Source organism: Amia ocellicauda, chromosome 12 (assembly GCF_036373705.1).
Source record: "Amia ocellicauda isolate fAmiCal2 chromosome 12, fAmiCal2.hap1, whole genome shotgun sequence".
In the NCBI taxonomy this organism is placed as follows: Eukaryota; Metazoa; Chordata; class Actinopteri; order Amiiformes; family Amiidae; genus Amia; species Amia ocellicauda.
In genome coordinates, this window is record NC_089861.1 from 37,277,511 (window position 1) to 37,295,223 (window position 17,713).

General features: G+C 39.2%; 1 protein-coding gene across 12 annotated transcripts in view; it reads left to right on the forward strand.

The window, feature by feature from the left end:
• Positions 1–1,364: 1,364 nt before the first annotated feature.
• The window catches only part of LOC136765022 (aldo-keto reductase family 1 member B1), a 39,219-nt gene continuing 22,870 nt past the window's right edge, over positions 1,365–17,713 (forward strand). The window contains exons 1-5 of one of the 12 annotated variants that reach the window (XM_066719489.1): positions 1,365–1,446; positions 5,356–5,580; positions 6,350–6,432; positions 8,429–8,596; positions 16,986–17,102. In XM_066719489.1, coding sequence (XP_066575586.1) covers positions 6,415–6,432; positions 8,429–8,596; positions 16,986–17,102 — 303 coding nt within the window. In that variant the 5' untranslated portion in view covers positions 1,365–1,446; positions 5,356–5,580; positions 6,350–6,414. The other 11 variants (XM_066719491.1, XM_066719488.1, XM_066719494.1 and 8 more) reach the window with 11 other exon arrangements.

Genomic DNA, 17,713 nt, shown 5'->3' on the forward strand with positions numbered 1-17,713 from the left:
GTGAATAATTCTGTTACCAAATGTTAATGTTGCATTGTATTTGAAATATAAATGGTCCAATGGTTGTTTTAGCCAATACTCTTTCTTAAGAAAGACCAAACATGGCTTGAGTATGTTTTGGTTCTGAGGTAGAATTACTTAAGTGTCTGATGAGGCTCAACCCACCCCAGAGGCACCTCACCACGGAGGGTCAACGGGGCATCCACACCCAAGGTCCGACAAGCCATCACAACCCAAAGTCTGTTGATGGTCCAACCTCCCCACCCCCGATGGCCAGCGAGAGGCCTCCTCCAGAGGGAAGAGCACAGCCAGCAGCACCGATAAAGAACTTTCTGATCTCCTTGCTGCTGTAATAAATATACTGCCTGGAGGGGAGGCAACCATTAGGCCTGGGCCCTAAGCCATGGACCCCCAGAGATTAATTTTCTGCTACATGCCATCCATAGGAGTTTTTTATGTTTTTCTCTCCTCCGTGTCTAAATGGTTTATTTACGTAAATGTTCACTTACTTTATTCTAGATCATGTAAAATGTTTACAGGTCTATATTTTATTTTATTGTATTTATGTATTTTATTTTGCTCTACGTTTGTTGTATGTTTGCCAGTCTGTAAAGCGCTCTGTGGCTACCCTGCGAATAAATATTGACTGATTGATTGATTGATTAAGTTAGTTTTAAGTCACCTATTATTGTTTGTTATCAAACTTAAGAAGAAGCTGGGTAACACTTCTGTTACCAGCATGTAGTTTGTATTTGGGTTTTGTTGCCCTGGTCTATGGAATATATAAAGTACCTAGTGCTAGGCTCTGTGGAGACGGGCATGGCAGCCCATATGTCAGTTGGGGGGTGTCTCCAGCATGGACGTGTTATCTGTCGTGCTTTGGTGAGCACAGGCCTGGATCTTAAAACACAGAACTTCAAAGCTGTCTCCTTAAGTCCTTTACCACAATCCTAAATTTCTCAGTTAGGAAGGTATATGAATTTGTGTAAATATTTGCCAAAATAAGGTTGTATGATTTACAAATATAAACAATACAAGTTCTACATCCTAGATAGTAAAAGCTAGTAAGTGCAGGCATCGTTAAGAGCTAAGGGAAAGGAGGCATAGGGAAAATCAAAATAAACAATACGAGTACTAGTAATGCAAAGCAAGGGGTATGTCAAAATGTTAGGTTGAACCAGTGTAATTTTACATAATAATAAATGATTAGATTACAAGTACAGTCTGACCAGATGTGTCTTGAGTAATCGCCGAAAGGAGGTCAGGAACTGTGCTGTCTTGACTTCAATGGGCAGGTCGTTCCACCACTTAGGGGCCAGAGCCCCAGAGTTCTGGATGAGCTGGAGTGGGCGGGTGATAGTTGTAGGCAGGCAAGCCAGGAAGGAATTGCAGGAGTCCAGGCGAGAGAGGACTAGGGACTGGATGAGCAGCTGAGTTGAGTAGTTGGTAAGGAAATAAATACATGCAAACATGAAAGACTGTCCTGGATTTAAATTAAATGTCATGATGTCTTGTCAATTCTCTCAAAATAGTTTAAATGTCCAGGTTTTTAGATTTCCCGTTTACACTCTCTTAAAACTATTAAAATCTTAACAACAGAGGCATGTTTTTATGTGATCAATCGCATGTAAATATATTTGTAAACCCTCATGACCGGTAACTATATGTAACTATATATATACTACTACTAGAATAATGGTAATCCTAGTATAGACACTTTACAGACTGCAGAAATACATTACTACCTTGATTTTTTTTTATTAATAATACAACCACTACTTAATTATGGTGTCAGGACAAGGTATTTTTTAAAGGAATTCCATACAAAATAAAAGTTGATGCTGCGCATGATGTTTACTGATGTGTGATTAATTTATTTTGTGACATTGATTAAGCTTATGTAGGTTATACAGAAAGAAAATGCTAATACTGAATTTGTGAAAAATTGTTTGAGTTACTTATGGATCCCAGAGTGTTGTACTGCTGCATTTATGAGTTGTTCTTAAACTACATATATAGTCTGTGACATATAAGTAGCTACACAGGACAAATTTAAACACACGAGAACTTTATTTAATAATGCAACGCAGTTTAATTCTCCCGTAGACAAATAATAAGGACACATATCTAGGCTATTTAAGTTAAGCTATATTGTCAATGTTAATCGATCATGATATAGCGAGAATAAACACAAGGCTTTTTTTTTAAAACACACTGCCTAAAAATATACTAGATGAAACAGGAGAAGATACGTCAAAATTAACAATTAATTTTCTAACAAATACTATCATATTTTTAAGTGATGTAATTTGTTTTATAAATATTTTTCAGTATGTCCTTCTTTTGAATATCTGGTCACCCTATAAGACTATCTGTTAGATATCGTAAAAACATTTCGGTCCAAAGTTTATTGCACTTTAATGTTTGAGATATTTCAGCCTACAGTTTTAAACACTTAACTCCCAGAATGCTGAGTGTCCCACAATGCGTTTTGACCTTTCATGTCTCACATTCACTTCCTAGGGCAGCTTGTAACAGTCTGGAGAATCATTTTTCCTTTAACAAACAACTGTACCTGCTATGCTGCTATTGTCCTCTAGGGTTAACCCTATAAAAAAGAGGGGGTAAAGGAAAATACTGTTTATTTGGTTTAGTATTTTACATTTCATAAAATAATAACATTTCAATTTTTTTTTTAATGCTTGTGATTAAAATCATTAAAATATCAGTCCTTAAAATCACTTAAAAAAATTTAAAATCTTTGTGATTTTAACAAGAACTAAAACAATTAACTTTAAAATAAACGTGCCCAAAACAACAAAACAAACGTGATAAAAGCAAAAGCTGCTCACCAACAAAAGAGTCAAATACATTGAAAATAACTGAAAATGCATTGAACAAAATAAAGAAACAATTAAAAAAGTAAAAATAAAAAACAAACAAAAAAGGTCCAATGCATTTTAAATTAAACCCAAAACGGTCAATGTATTTGACAAAAGAATATAACAAAACTTAAACCAAAAAACCCTAAACAATGTGATTTAAAAACAACTAAATCTTTAAAAACAATTAAGATTCGTTTTTTTAAAATCTTTTTAAAAACAATCATCCGTAAAATCTTTAAAGGATCTTGGGGGTAAAGGAAAAGGGGGAACTAAGAAGTAAGTGGAGATGGGAACTGGGGAACTTTTTTTTTTTTTCCAGATGGACTGTTTAGTTCATGGACATGCAGGCAAGAAGGTGAGGTGGCTGCAGTGTTTGTCGGGAGTGTTTTTTCCATTCTTTTCTTGGAGATGTGCTATTGCGTATGTTGCTTGCGGTGGACATTACTACTAGTCTTGTGAAGAGGATTGCTGTTGTGCTGTCTATGTCTGGACCGGAATTCTGGACTGGCTCCTGCTGCAGTTGGGTGACTGGTTATTTTTTTTTTCTTTTTGTATTGTTTTCCCTGACTGCCTCTACCAGTCCTGGCACTCCATTGTCATTAGCGTTTATCAATGGCGGTTATTATGGTTATTGCTATTTTTCTATACCTTCGTTTCTATTCTTGCTTGGTTTATAGTCTAGTTATTATTGCTATCGGTTAGTTTTGGGCAAGCTGGGCTCTTTTGCTGTTTTCTATTTATTTTCGTCTTCCTTGTTTCTTTTTACAGTGCATATTCTACTTTCTAACTTGTTTGCAACGGGTTTTCCTTTGTTATTTTGTTTGTATTCTTTGGAGTCCAGCTACTTTCCTTATTACTATACCCCAGAAGCTTAACTAGTTTTTTTTTTCCCCCATCATTTTCAGTACTTTCTTCTGTGTAATCTGGTTTCATTTTCTTCATATTTTCCAATTTTGTATGTCTTGTCTGACAACTATCCTTTGTTTTTTGTTGCTGCCTTTTTTAGTTTGTTAATCTTTTGTATGGGTATTTCAGGTTATGCTCAACTAAGGGGAGAATAATATGAAAATGTATACCTAAACTGAAATTTAAGGTATTTGGTTGTTGTGATCACTTTGTTATCATTGAACATTTTTGTTTGTTTTGACTGGGACATTTTTTGTTAGGATTTGGATTCTTGGATATTGTATTTATTGCATTAGTGCTTTTTGTTTCACTTAATTAATTGTTTGTTATACAGTGCATGGTGTGGATCATTGTGGACATTGACCCTGTGGATCTTATGCTCAGGCTAGCTGGCACAGGTCCAGGTTATGTGATCTTTATTCTCTATCTTTACTTTCTATGTTAGTGCTCTTACTACCTGTGCCCTGGTGACGTTCCACAAGTTAGCTGTCCTCTTTACTTATTTATTTTTTGGTCGATCTTTTATTTTATTTTTTTCTGGTGTGCTCTTTCCACAACTGGCGCCAAACCGAGTGGAACCATTACATAAAATGGCGCCCAACGTGGGGCTGAGGTTCTGATCTACACCCTCTTTTTTTTCCTTCTATTTTGTGCCTGCTTGCACACATGTTTTTCAGGTTATGTTGAGCTCAACTAAGGGGAGAATAATATGCAAATGTATACCTAAACTTAAATTTAAGGTATTTGGTTGTTGTGATCACTTTGTTATTCCAACTATTTATCATTGAACATTTTTGTTTGCAGGCAGCAAAGTTTAGGTGTATGGTTACAGCCTGGCCATGCGGAGGTGCACCTAAACATGGCCAGTGGAAATGGGGTGTTAGTTGTTATGCCCCTGTGTGGTTCAGCTATCCTGTTAAATTGCACTTTATTCCTAGTTCTTATCATAAAACGTGCTTTTACATTGCTAGTACTCGTGTTATTTATGTTGATTGCCCCCATGTCCTCTTCCCCTGAGCTATTAACTATGACTTCACATCTTGTCTGCAATTCTAGTGCATGTATCTAGGATATAGGACTTGTATTAACTGTATATTTTCTTATGCACTTATGTAATTTTGAACCTGTAATTCTGACTGTATTGCACTTTTATAACTTATGTTTTGTAAGTCACCCTGGATAAGTTCATTTGCTAAAGAATAATTAATTATAACGATAGTATGCACTGTAACCATTTCTGATTACAGAAACTGCATCAAGATATGGTCAAAATGTGTTAAGTAACTAACAAACAAGTAGTAGCTGCCATACTACAGTACAGGTGCAATATATACATATATATATATATATATATATATATATATATATATATAATATAGATAGATAGATAGATAGATAACAATGAAACAAGCTAAAACAACCACTACTTAGCTGAGCTGAGGTAGGTGACTTCACCGCTGGTCTGTGTAGACATCCTGAGATGAACAACAAAATGGCACAAATGCGAAACAAGGATCGAGACCCGTCAACAATAAACTCAAGATCGCACAATTTGTTTCTGCAGAGGGAGTGTCTACATATCCAGAGAAGCTTTCTTCAGAGGCTGATTGGAGACCACTCTAGAACATACAGGAGCCTCGATCTTTCTTTTCTGGGTTTTATCAGCTACTGCGTTTTGTGGAAGGTTTTGACAAACTGGTTGCCCGTTACATCATCTAGTGGCAGAAGTGACTCGTGACCAGAAAGGTTAGAGGGGACCTAAACAGCTCTTTGGGGAACATGGACTGAGGTATGTGAACAGACGTTTCAGGCTCTTAAAACCAAGTTAATAACAGTGCCTGTTCTGGTCTATACTGATTTTAAAAATAATTTTGTGTTGGAGACTGATGCAAGTCATAATATGCTTGGTGCTATTCTCTCCCTAGAGCATGAGGGAAAGATGTAGCCCATTGCTTTTGTTATCAGGGGTCTGAGGCGGTCTGAGTGCAACATGGATAACTATAGTTCCATGAAATTGAAATTTTTAACACTGAAGTGGGCAGTCTCAAAAAAAATCTGAGAGTATTTGCTATTCAATCAATGAACAGTATATAGTGATAATAACACTTTCAGCCACCTACAAACTGCAAAGCTGGGGGCATTGGAGCAGAGATGGGCCTCACAACTCGCCACCTTCAACTTTGAAAGAAAGTAACAGCCAGGATGAGTGACTGCATTCTTTGTCATGACAGTATGTTGAAATTGCCCCTTGCTCCAATTATTAAGTCAAATAGGTTTTACCCTAACAATGCAAAACCAGTATTTCATCATGACAGGGATGCTTGCACTGACATAAATATGGGCCGGTGGAGCCAAACTTCCTGGGACAGTTTTTGGTCCCAGTCCACCCCTGGGACAGCAAAGAGGGAGGAGAAGAGTTTGTGTGGGTTATTCACACAGGATTAATGCGTGATTGAAAGTTATTGGCTAAAGTGAGTGAGGAAGAGAATGTAGACCGAAGAGAGTAGTTGAGGTCAAGGGTTGCAGGGAGTTTGAACCTCTTCCATTTCTGTCGGCAGAATGCAGATTATATCTACCTGAGGGGAGAAACAATGGAGGTGATCCAGGGCTGAGGAAGGGAGGGATGGGCAGGACAAACGAGGTGAGAGGGCAGAGAGAGAATCAAGGGAATAATAATTGCATGAATTACACAAAATGTTAGCACTATAAAGTTTATTCTGATATAAATAGCTTTTTAGTGCAATATATCTTACAATAATGTACAATGTTTATGCCTAAAGAACAAATCTATAGATTTTTTTTTTAATCATGGATACAGGATTTTGCATATAAAAAAGTCACTCGTACAATGCTTTTGATCTGTGCTGTGCTGTGCTGTGCTGTGCTGTGCTGTGCTGTGCTGTGCTGTCAATATATAGTTATATATTGTTACTTGTGAATTTTTACAGCCTTGATACATCAAATAAAAATATGCCCCTGCAGGTTTTCACACTATAAATCTGCTTTTAAAAAATAATTACAGGATTTTCAGAGTCGTCTTATTAATGGTGTGATTAATTATTGTATTCAGTAAAGTAAGTAAGCTGACAATCCAAATTTCAATAGATATGAAGCCCCACTACTTTACTACAAACCTTTAAAATTGCAACGTCTGTTAGTTGGTTTGTGCAATGTACAAGTAGGCTGTGTTACAGGGCGTGGGGCACATGTTTACTTTAACATTTTTTTCTTGATCTCTTTTCCTGTTTAGTTTTAGCTACCAATCAAATCCACCCCTGTTGTAATTTTAAGCTTTGTGCATAGCCAGCTAGTGTGTATTTAAGAAAGGTTGCCATAAAAGTTAGAAGAACACCGCAGGCAGTCTAAACTTCAATTTTGACATATAATTTACCATGTCAACTTACGTATTGCTAAATACTGGCGCAAAAATGCCACTTGTGGGTCTCGGAACATGGAAGGTAGGGGATATTAAATTTGAAACTGTTTAAAATTGTTTGGTTTTTTAAGCTTCTGAAACTGAATAGTGCTGGTCTGTGATAAAATTGATGCAGTATTTTTTTGTATTTGGGTTTTGCATGCTAGCATTTCATCTAATCAAATTTCCCCATTATTCTGTTAGTACACTTTTGTAATTTAAGTGGCTGTTTAATGTTAGATTGGCAATATCACATATATTGTGACTACATGTATTCAGATTTAAGAGGACGGTCTCGGCTGGACTGCATGCAATGGCTGGATGTTATGTAATGGTTCTAGAAAATAAGTATGTTCTCGAGATTAATTGCAAGATTAATCTGCAAACATTTCCCCTAGACTTTTCTAACCACGTGCAATATAAAGGTAAAATTAAGAATTACTTACAGCCTTTGCCTTAAATGTTTGTTTGTTTGTTTATTTATTTATTCTATCAGATTTGTGTTAAATATATAGGATAAATATATGTTAGAGAAACAATTAAATTATGGAAAGCTGCAGTATAAAAGGTAATTCTGACAATGTTTAGCCTAATAAAAATCATTGCAAAATTGAATTAATGCAAAATACAAAATAAACTATGCAGCTTGAAGCTGTAGGGCTGTGTAGACATGGACTTTGAACAAATAGGCATATAATAATAATAATGCTGTTTTCTCAAACATAAAATAGGCTGTTATTCTCCTTAGCCATGTTACTTTCTGTGCTGTATTTTAAAAGCAATACCACAAGTTGCATACATCCTAAGTTCTGTTTATAAGCAGTCATTTCAGAGTTATAACTTTTTAGCAATTATTTATTTATTTATTTTTGCACTGGCAAGATTCCTCAAATTTTTCAATGAAGTTCAATTTATTATTATTATTATTATGTTCCCTTCCCTTAGCTCAAACTATGATTCACAAATCTCTCTGCAATCTTTAGCTCACAATGTAGGATGTAGGACTTGTATGAACTGTATATTTAACTTTTGCACTTTTGAAATTGTATTGTTTTGATCTAATTTTATACTGTATTGCACTTTTGTAATGCTCGTATTTTGTATGATGCCCTGGATAATGGCATCTGCTAAGAAAGCAAGAAATAAATAAGTAAATTAATAATAATAATATTTATTATTATTTATTATTATTATTATTATTATTATTATTATTATTTGCTAGTCTCCTCTTGGCAAAGTAACTGAAGCGGTCAAGGTGGCCATCGACATTGGATACCGCCACATGGATTGCGCTCTTCTATATGAGAATGAGAATGAAGTGGGAGAAGCCATACAGGAGAAGATCAAGGCAGGGGTTGTAAAGCGAGAGGACCTCTTCCTTGTCAGTAAGGTAAAGCCTCATAAATACATTGGTGAATTATATATTTGTTGGATTTGTTGTTTTGTTTATGACCAGCTGCACCTTTAATTTATATTGCAAAGTACAGGCTATAATTTTCTACATGACAAGCACATCCAATCTATTTATATTTCACTGTTTCATTGTGTTTGAAGGAGTGACTAATTTGTTGTCACATTTACCATGTGACATTAAGTGTATCAAAAGTAATGCAAACAAGCCTACTGTGTTTGTGTATGAGTAAATAGATATGGTTACATGCCCATGGGTGGTTTTGAGTGATGAGAACTAACCGTAGAAAAAAAACTGTAATTGTAAACTGTGTAATTGTAAAAATAAATATTGTAAACACAAGTTCTTTGAAATGCAAAACTAACAAAGAAATAAACATAAATTAACTTAACATTACAGAATAACAAAGTAGAACATCTTACAGAGTAGTATGATGCCATCCTGTACATATGCCAAACGAACACATACAATCCAAATCTCCGGCATACACCACAATATATAAATGCAAATATTTATCTTGCAACAGATGGATAAAAGTCAGAGTAACTGTTAAGGTGCAGTTTGTTTATTATTTAAAATTGCTGTCAAAAATATAAGTACCGGTATACGTGTTAAAGATCTGTAATCATATAAGACTATGACTCCAAAAGAACATACATTTCATGGTATTGGGATGGGTACGAATGATCAAAAAAAGTTAAAACCTATTAAACAACAACAGATATTCATAAAACCCACTGTGGCATATTTTTAGTCATTACAAATCCACTTCAAGAATCTGTGCACTCATGTGGATACGAGTTTCTTTGCAAGTGGGTTTTATGAATTAATGTGTGAGTAGGCTACATATCTCGCCAGCCAAAACTTTTAACATTGAAATTACATTTATATCAAATATCCAAATTATATATGCTGAATGTCTGAAATTAAATATTCTCAAAACTAATGGTCCCTCCCCACCACCACAGCAAGCACCGCTTCACAATTACACCATCAATCAAACCTGCCCTCCTATGTGTGATTGGCTCAAAACTGGTGCCTCCTGAAGGTCAAAACCTGCCCCCTCAGATGATTGACAACCTTTAAAATGTTTGTTTGCCAAATGAAATTGAAAGATCACTTGGATATGGCAAAATACATTACTGAATTAATTTATGAATTATTTTAAGAATTCAAGATTTAATTTTGACCCTTATAATGCTCCATAGCTTCATTCTCCTAACATCTTAAACTCATAAGACATACAATCTGGGGATGCTTTCAAAGGATCTGGGCTTTGTCATCACATAAGCACTGAAGTATGGATAAAGGATTCCTAGGTCCAATGAAAAGTGAAAATTGGACACTTTAAATGTGGGACATACATGTTGGATTGATATTGCCAAATAAACTAGGAATAGTCAATGCAATCATGTTGATAAATGTAGTGGTTTGGGACAACAAGATGTAAACTTATAATGTAATGTATAATGTAATAATGTAGTGCCTGCTGGGATGTTTAAACAAATATGTTTTGTTTTATTTGTAAATTAGTGACGCATCCAAATACACTGCATTGTATGTTCATAGTCTTGCTATTAATACAGCTAGTTTATTTTACACGCATTAATATTTTTGCAATACACCGAATGTGGCAAGTTAAATACATGCATTGGTTTTAAGTTCTTCGCATTGCTTCTCCAAAGCTCTGGTATCAAAACTGTACTAAGGTGCACTTTACAGCAACCATAAGCCACTTAAATGAGAAACTAATAAGGTACTGATTTAAAAAAAAAAAAAAAAATTATACTGCTTTCTACAATCTTAGACTAGTATAAAGCTTGTAATACCAAACAGAATCTGTATGCACAGGGCTGGATTAACAAATTCTGGGCCCCTAGACACAGATGCCTTATGGGGCCCCATCTCCCCAACTCCGCCTCTGCTAGTTATATATGAGTGTGTGTGTCAGACCTGGGTCAAATATATTTTTTCTGTATTTCCAATTTCTTCAAATTATTTAAAAAATGATGCATTGTATCCTGTTTCACAATTACTAGTTGAATGTATTTCCACAACTATTTTATAGTCTGTGTTTAAAATGTGTTCAATTTATGGGTTGTATTCAAATACAAATCATGTATTCATCACAACAACTCAGCTCAACAACAAATATGGTCTAACAGTGCCAACACATCACGACTCTGATTTAAAGTAATTGTTGAATTGCAGTCTCTAAACTTCGATGTCATGTTATTCCCACAATTGTGTTGTAGTTAAACTTTTAACAGTTTCATGATATTGGCACTGACTATATGTATTATGTGTGCAAGGTACATATTTTCCCAACAGTGCATGCATTAACTCGTCTGAAAAGTGACCAATTTAGACTTGGGACAGACCAATATTTTCCTCCCACTCACACATTACATCTTTAATCTTCTTATATTGTGTTAATGTTGTGATGTACAAATACGATTTATATTTTCAAATACATCGCATTGATTCAAATACAAATTATTGAAAATGGAGAATATTAAATACTAGTGAAAATACTTAAGTATTGCAAATACATATCAATACTTTTAAAAAGTATTTTCAAATACAGTAAATTAGTAATTTTTCAAATACAACATTGAAACGGAATTTGATGTAACTAAAAATACAGAAATACAAATATGTAATGGTATTTGACCAGGGCTGGTGTATGTAAGTGTGGTTAATGAATAAAGAACTCTGAATCAACGTAACTCAGTTGAGTGGGGTTTTATTTAAACAGGAATGTGGTATTTGTATACAATCTCTTGATACAGTCCAGCATTCCACTACTTCGCTATCTTGGCTCTTCCCTCTACAACCCAACAGGAAAACCCCCTCCAAAGCTTATATATTAAATAAAAACTATGGCTTTACCTTTACATAAAATATACAAGCAAATTAAATGTATGTAGCGTATACTAACAAAACACATTGCTGCTATAAATTATTCTAAAATAAATTCTGCTATACATAAGTATATTAGCACTGAACAACCGCTGCAACAATAACACGCCAGAACAACACACGACAACTTCTAGGATGCACTGGCATAAGTGTCTGGAAGCGTTTTCTCAATGCTTAACTATCTGGTGCCAGACGTGGGCGTAAGCATCTGTCACACCCACTAAGGAAATACTTCGTTCCCTTGCAAATTGAAAGACCTTACCAAATGGGAAGAGCCTTCCGACCTGCCAATCAGTGAAAACATGTACCAAAGCTGCCCAATAGGGGCACTGCTGGCAGGAGGAAGACCCGCCCCCGGCATCTGTGAAAAGTCTACTCCTGACTGCAGTTGCCTGCCATTTCTTCTTTGACCTTGCCAGTGATACTGCTTTTAGTTTCGATTAGCTTGTGTGCGTATTAAGTCGGAGAAGTGTGCTCTCCTGCTCTTCAGAGTTGGATTATCTAGATAACTATCCACTTGCGCTCTTCTGAGTTTTATCAGCTACTACTCTTGGAGCTTTGCTTCTCTTCGGAGGTAAGTGTACAGCAGGAGTCTCACTCGTGGCCGACTTCGGTCCCTCTATTGAGATCATTACTTCTCGTACCATTTTTTCCTACAGATTCGAGTGAAGGAATGAGAAGGAGTGAGAAAGCAATGCAGCCTCCTGCAGTTTCGGTCAGCTGGCCGTCCTGCCAACTTCTCCCGTCCTGCCAACTTCTCTTCCCATCTCCCGGTCGGGGAAATCCCCACATTGACTCGATCTCTGCCGGCGGGAGTCTAAACGGTTTGGTACATCGAGATCAAGACGACCAACCTCCCTCAACATCAACATCTGTTGACCTCTTGACCAGGCTGTCAAACTCTCGACCAAATGCGTCGACCTCGACCACCACTGTCAACCTCTCGACCATCTCTCGTTGACCTCAACTGCCGCTGTCAACCCCTCAACCACAGCTGTCGACCTCATCCAACTCTGTGGACCTCTCACTTCTGTCGACCTCTCAACATCGTCGACTTTCAACCTTTCATCGACGATCCTGTCGACATCTCGACGTCGACAACTATCGATTGATATCGAGGTGCCAAGACAACCCGTCAAAGATGACGTTCAATTAGACAACTTCGAGGGCTTCGGTGAAGTCCTCCTACCCCAGGAACTGTCCTTCTATATTGAAGGTCTGGACGAGGAGGACATCAGGACAGACCTCTTGCAGTCCAGGTTGAAGCTTAAAGGGGCATTTCATCAGTGCTCCGGATACCAGAGCACCTCCCCTTTGATGATGGGCATAATCTCTGTGTCTGATGCCTGGGTGCTGAACACGCCCAACAAGCACTAACAGGCGAAGGAGGCTGCGAGCATTGTACTGCCTTCACGGGAGGCTACGCACCGCAAGAGGGCCAGGAACTTCCTGCTGTCTTCAAGAGCCTCAAGTAGCCATCACAGTGGAAGCTCTACCCGTCGCTCTTCTGCAGGTTCAGCCTCACGAAGGTCCCCCAGCGAGTGACTGACGACAAGCCAGACAGTGATCATCTTCATCCAGGGCCTCCCCACGCCGGTCCCCTCCCCCTAGAAGGCAAGGGGCACCTCCCTCCTGGAGAGAGGAAGAGGAGGAGTTGAAGAGCACTATGATCCGCCGATTTGGGGAAGTGACGGAGACTTTGGCCAGTCAGCAGCGCATGCTGAACAACATTTGGGCGCGGATGCTGTCAGGAGAGTAGACCTTGCTCCCCCCCCAGCTACTGCCACCACATGAGGAGATGCTCTCCCACGCAGCTTCTCGCTCCAACATCTCGGATCCCCCATCCTACACTGGGGAGACCGAGGAGGCAAGTTCAGTATCTGAACAATTCACAGGCCGGAGCGCAGAGTTCAAAGCACTGATAAGGCATGCAGCAGAGGCAGTGGAGATTCCCTGGTCCCCTCAGGAGGAGGTACCGAGAAGTAGGCTTCTAGACCCTCTTTGAGGATTATGTGGGTATTGTCCAGTCCACCTGGAACTGGACAGCATCTGCTCCTGTGACTTCCAGGCAGGCAGACGCGATGTGCACAATGGCAGGGGCGGACCAGAAGGGCCTGGGATCCTTCCCCACCAATAGGAGACTCAGTGGTGAGACTGCTACAGGCTAATGCATTGTTTGGCAAAGAACCCTTTTGTCCTAACAAACACTGCAGGACCACCGACGCTATGCTCAAAAAAGCTTACTCCGCTGAAACTTCAGTGGTCCGGGCAGCCAATGCACAGGCCATCCAAGTCCTCTACATGGGACACCGTGCAGGACGAATGAGGGAGCGACACTCTGCAGGAGATGTGGAGGAGCTGGAGCTTGTGTCGGCATATATGACAAATTTGCTGCATGAGGGAGGGAAAGCCATGGGGAGATCCCTCGCAGCCATGGTAACAGCCCGACGCCATCTCTGGCTCACACAGGCCAAGCTCCAGGACACGGAGAAGGCGGTGCTTCTCGATGCTCCTATCACCCCTGGCCAGATGTCTGGTGAGACGGTAGACCTCTCGATTGAGCGGTCAGCTAAGGCTAAGGAGACAGCTTTGAAATATGCGGATCTCCAGCAGGTTAGGAGGCAGCCACATCAGCGCCAGTGGAGCTACCAGCAGCCCAACAGGTAGTAGCCGAGACTAGCGAAGCCTCCTCCAAGGCCACAACAGACCAGTGACCCGCAGCCTGAACAACTCCGCAGAAGCCAGCTGCAGGCGAGGGGTAAGAATAGGCTCTCTGGCTGGAGTCCCCTGCGAAGCCACATTAGTGTCCCTGAAGGGACGCGGCCGTCATCCCCACTCCCTAACAGACCGACCGGACTCGACCAATGGCAAGCCTGCACCCAGGATCCGAGGCATAACAATTACCCAAGATAAAACACAATAATGAACAATTGCACAGATCCGAAGGGAGGACGAACACACGGGTGCCAAATCAAAGAAATAAACAAAACCCCAACCTATTTAAGCCCTTACGGCAGAACCCACCTAGTCTAGCCCAAAAATACACACTGCGGCACCCTGTGATGGACTAACCTGGTGTATTTCAACAAAACCCAATCCTGCGTGATGAATATGTAAGCCCTGGGGCATCTTACCTACCTACCTCTCCGTCCCCAGGCTGACTACAGGGATGGGTGACAGTGGGATTGACACAGATAAGATACACACCAACAATACACATGAAACCCGCAGCTATAACAATAGCAGACGCACAAAGCTCTAGACAGCACAGACAACACACTTAGTGCCAACAAGAAAACAATGACACCGCACAGACTGCACAAGTGCGGGGTCGTAACACCCGTACAGATGGGAAGTCAGGATGGGGCGCTGTCTGGAACGGGATGGGAGTCAGAGGGATATGGAGCAGTCTCTCGTCGTCCGCTCACATCAACGTACAGGAGCTACAAGCAGTGTGGCTGGCGCTGCACCACTTTTGCCATGTTCTGACAGACAGTCATGTCCTGGTTCAGACAGACAACACGTCGGTGGTGGGCTACATCAACCACCAGGGGGGCCTGCGCTCCCCCAGACTACATCGTGTGGCGTGCAGACTTCTCCTGTTGGTGCAGGACAATCTCCGCTCAATACGAGCAATACACCAGTGTGTCCAATATGAAATCATTGCTAGTTATCAGAAATGACCATTCAGACACTGTTTGTAAAATGTCCCTTGGGCGTATGTCGCAGAGGTGGTATAAAAGCTTTGTTCTGTCTTAAAACTTTTGGGGAACAGTGTCATGCTTGCCTAAAATCCTTTGGGTTTTGTGTTGCGCTGTTCTTCCCGTGCACATAATAAATTCTGACTAGAGCTCCCGACTCCAAAACTTTCTTCCACCACACTGGCCTAGCACAGGAGAGGTGAACCCAGGCGCAGAGCTGTATAGAGAGGTCCGGCAAACAAGGGGTCAAGAGCCGGCAACAGGAACAATGGAGGGAAGGCAGGAGAGTAGTCAAAAAGGCAGTAAAAGGGTCAGGCGATCAGGCAAACAGTTCCAAGAGGGAAATCCAAGAATCAAGGGTCAAAATACACAGGCACTAGTCAAAAGGGACATGGAATGGCAACACTTGGGATATAGGGCTCAGAAATGATACTGTTAGTAAATCAAGACTTCATAATGATGTAACAGCTACTGCTCCGGAACAATAAAGCCCAGTGCCCTGAAACTGTGCATGTATTACATAGATATTGCAATCTATTAAATGTGCAAGAGGCAAGTGACTGCGTGCAAAAACATGGCAGCCACAAGCAAATGACTGTACATGTATGTAAAATGCGCGTATTTATAAACACTTGAATTTTTACCCCTGAAAAAACCCATGAGCCATATTCAAAAACTCACCAAACTTGGTACAATAATACATTACAATGTTGTGCTTGATTGTCGTAAGTTTTGTCACCAATGGTGACAAGGCATGGTGGCCACGATGCTTAAGGCCATGTCACATCCAGCAGTGAATAGCTACAGAACGTCAAGCCTAAGGCACTTACATTTTCAGTGATTAACACTAGCAAAAACATCTGTCAAAGTTGATTAAGCCAAGTTGATAGGGCACAAACCAGCATGGGGCCAAACCTGTAAATTGCATTCTGCATCTTGAATGACACAATAATGAAATCTACACATATATGCTGGAATTAAGTGAACAATACAATGGAGCCATTCATAATTGATGCATGCAAGCAAGAAATTAATATTATAGTCCAGTGACACTGAAATATGCACTACAAATTACAAAAAAATGAAAACCGCAAATGTATACTACATTGGATTTGAAATTGAAAATAACACATTTCATAACACATGCATTTAAACTACAAATGCGTGCTAAAATCTGAAACCTACTGATACAGCATGGAAGCCTTAAAAGTTGCATGCAACTTCTAGTTACTATTATTATTGTATTCTTCATCACGATATGTGCTAGTAAATATGGTTTCTCATTATAATTTATTTCGGCGCGGCACAAATACATATAAAACTGTGGTCGGGGGCCCCTGGTGTTCGGAGGCCCCTTGGCAGTTGCCCCACTTGCCCGTGTGGTAATCTGACCATGGGAATGCATTGCCTGCTTGCACTGTGTTAATTAGATTCAGGTTAGGCTTAATTAAAGATGGAGTTAAGATGGAGAAAAGTCTTAAAGGTGTACAGTAGCAATGATTTGTACAGTTTGTTTAATAGGCCCTGTTTTATTCCCCTTATGTAAGAGTGCATGTCTGTATGTGTAAATACACCGTATATATATCAGCTTTCTTCCAAACTATAGCTAAATTTGAATCTGTGTTAACTGATTTATGAATACTGTATGGTGAAGTCCATACAGAACAAACATGCAATTAGCAGAAATTCACATTTTTATACCCACTATGTTTACTGTACAAAATTGTATCACCATATCTCCACAGATCTGGTCTACCAACCACGAAAAGGAGAGGGCAAAGGCAAACTTAAATAAGACCTTGAGTGACCTAAGAGTTGACTACTTGGATCTCCTTCTGATTCACAATCCCATGGGATTCAAGGTGATATTTTGACAATAATATTGAATTGCATTTGTCTGTAAGAGTTTTTACAGGATCCAAAGTTACCAAATGTACTAATCTTTTCAAGTTAATTGTTTTGTTTAATCCAGCTATGACCTGCTGTTGACTGCACAGTAAGTTGTCAAGGTTAAATGTGTCCGTTATTAAGAATAACATGTTTAATTAACTTGATTGACACTTTTATTTAAAGCAACTTACATGGGTACCATTTAATATTAATCTGGGAAAAGTACCTTAATCAAGGGTATAACTGCAATGTCTTGGCTGGGAAATCTGGAGATGTCACCAATTTCCCACACTGCTGACTTTTCAATTAATTAGGCATTCATATTTTTGCTGCAGAATCACTGAGCATCTGGTTTGATTGAAACTTACTCGCATCACTGATCATGGGCATGTGGATGAGAGTAGATGGCATTAATGTCCAATGCAAATATCTTATAAATGGTGTTGTTCCCACTGTGCACTATATGGCAGTCAATTTCAGTTGTCATCTTCAAATTTACTTTTAAATTGTATGCACACGTTACATTTCATGTCACTAGGAGGTGCCAGAGCGGTGCTCTGCTCTGGCACAAATTAAGCCCTGT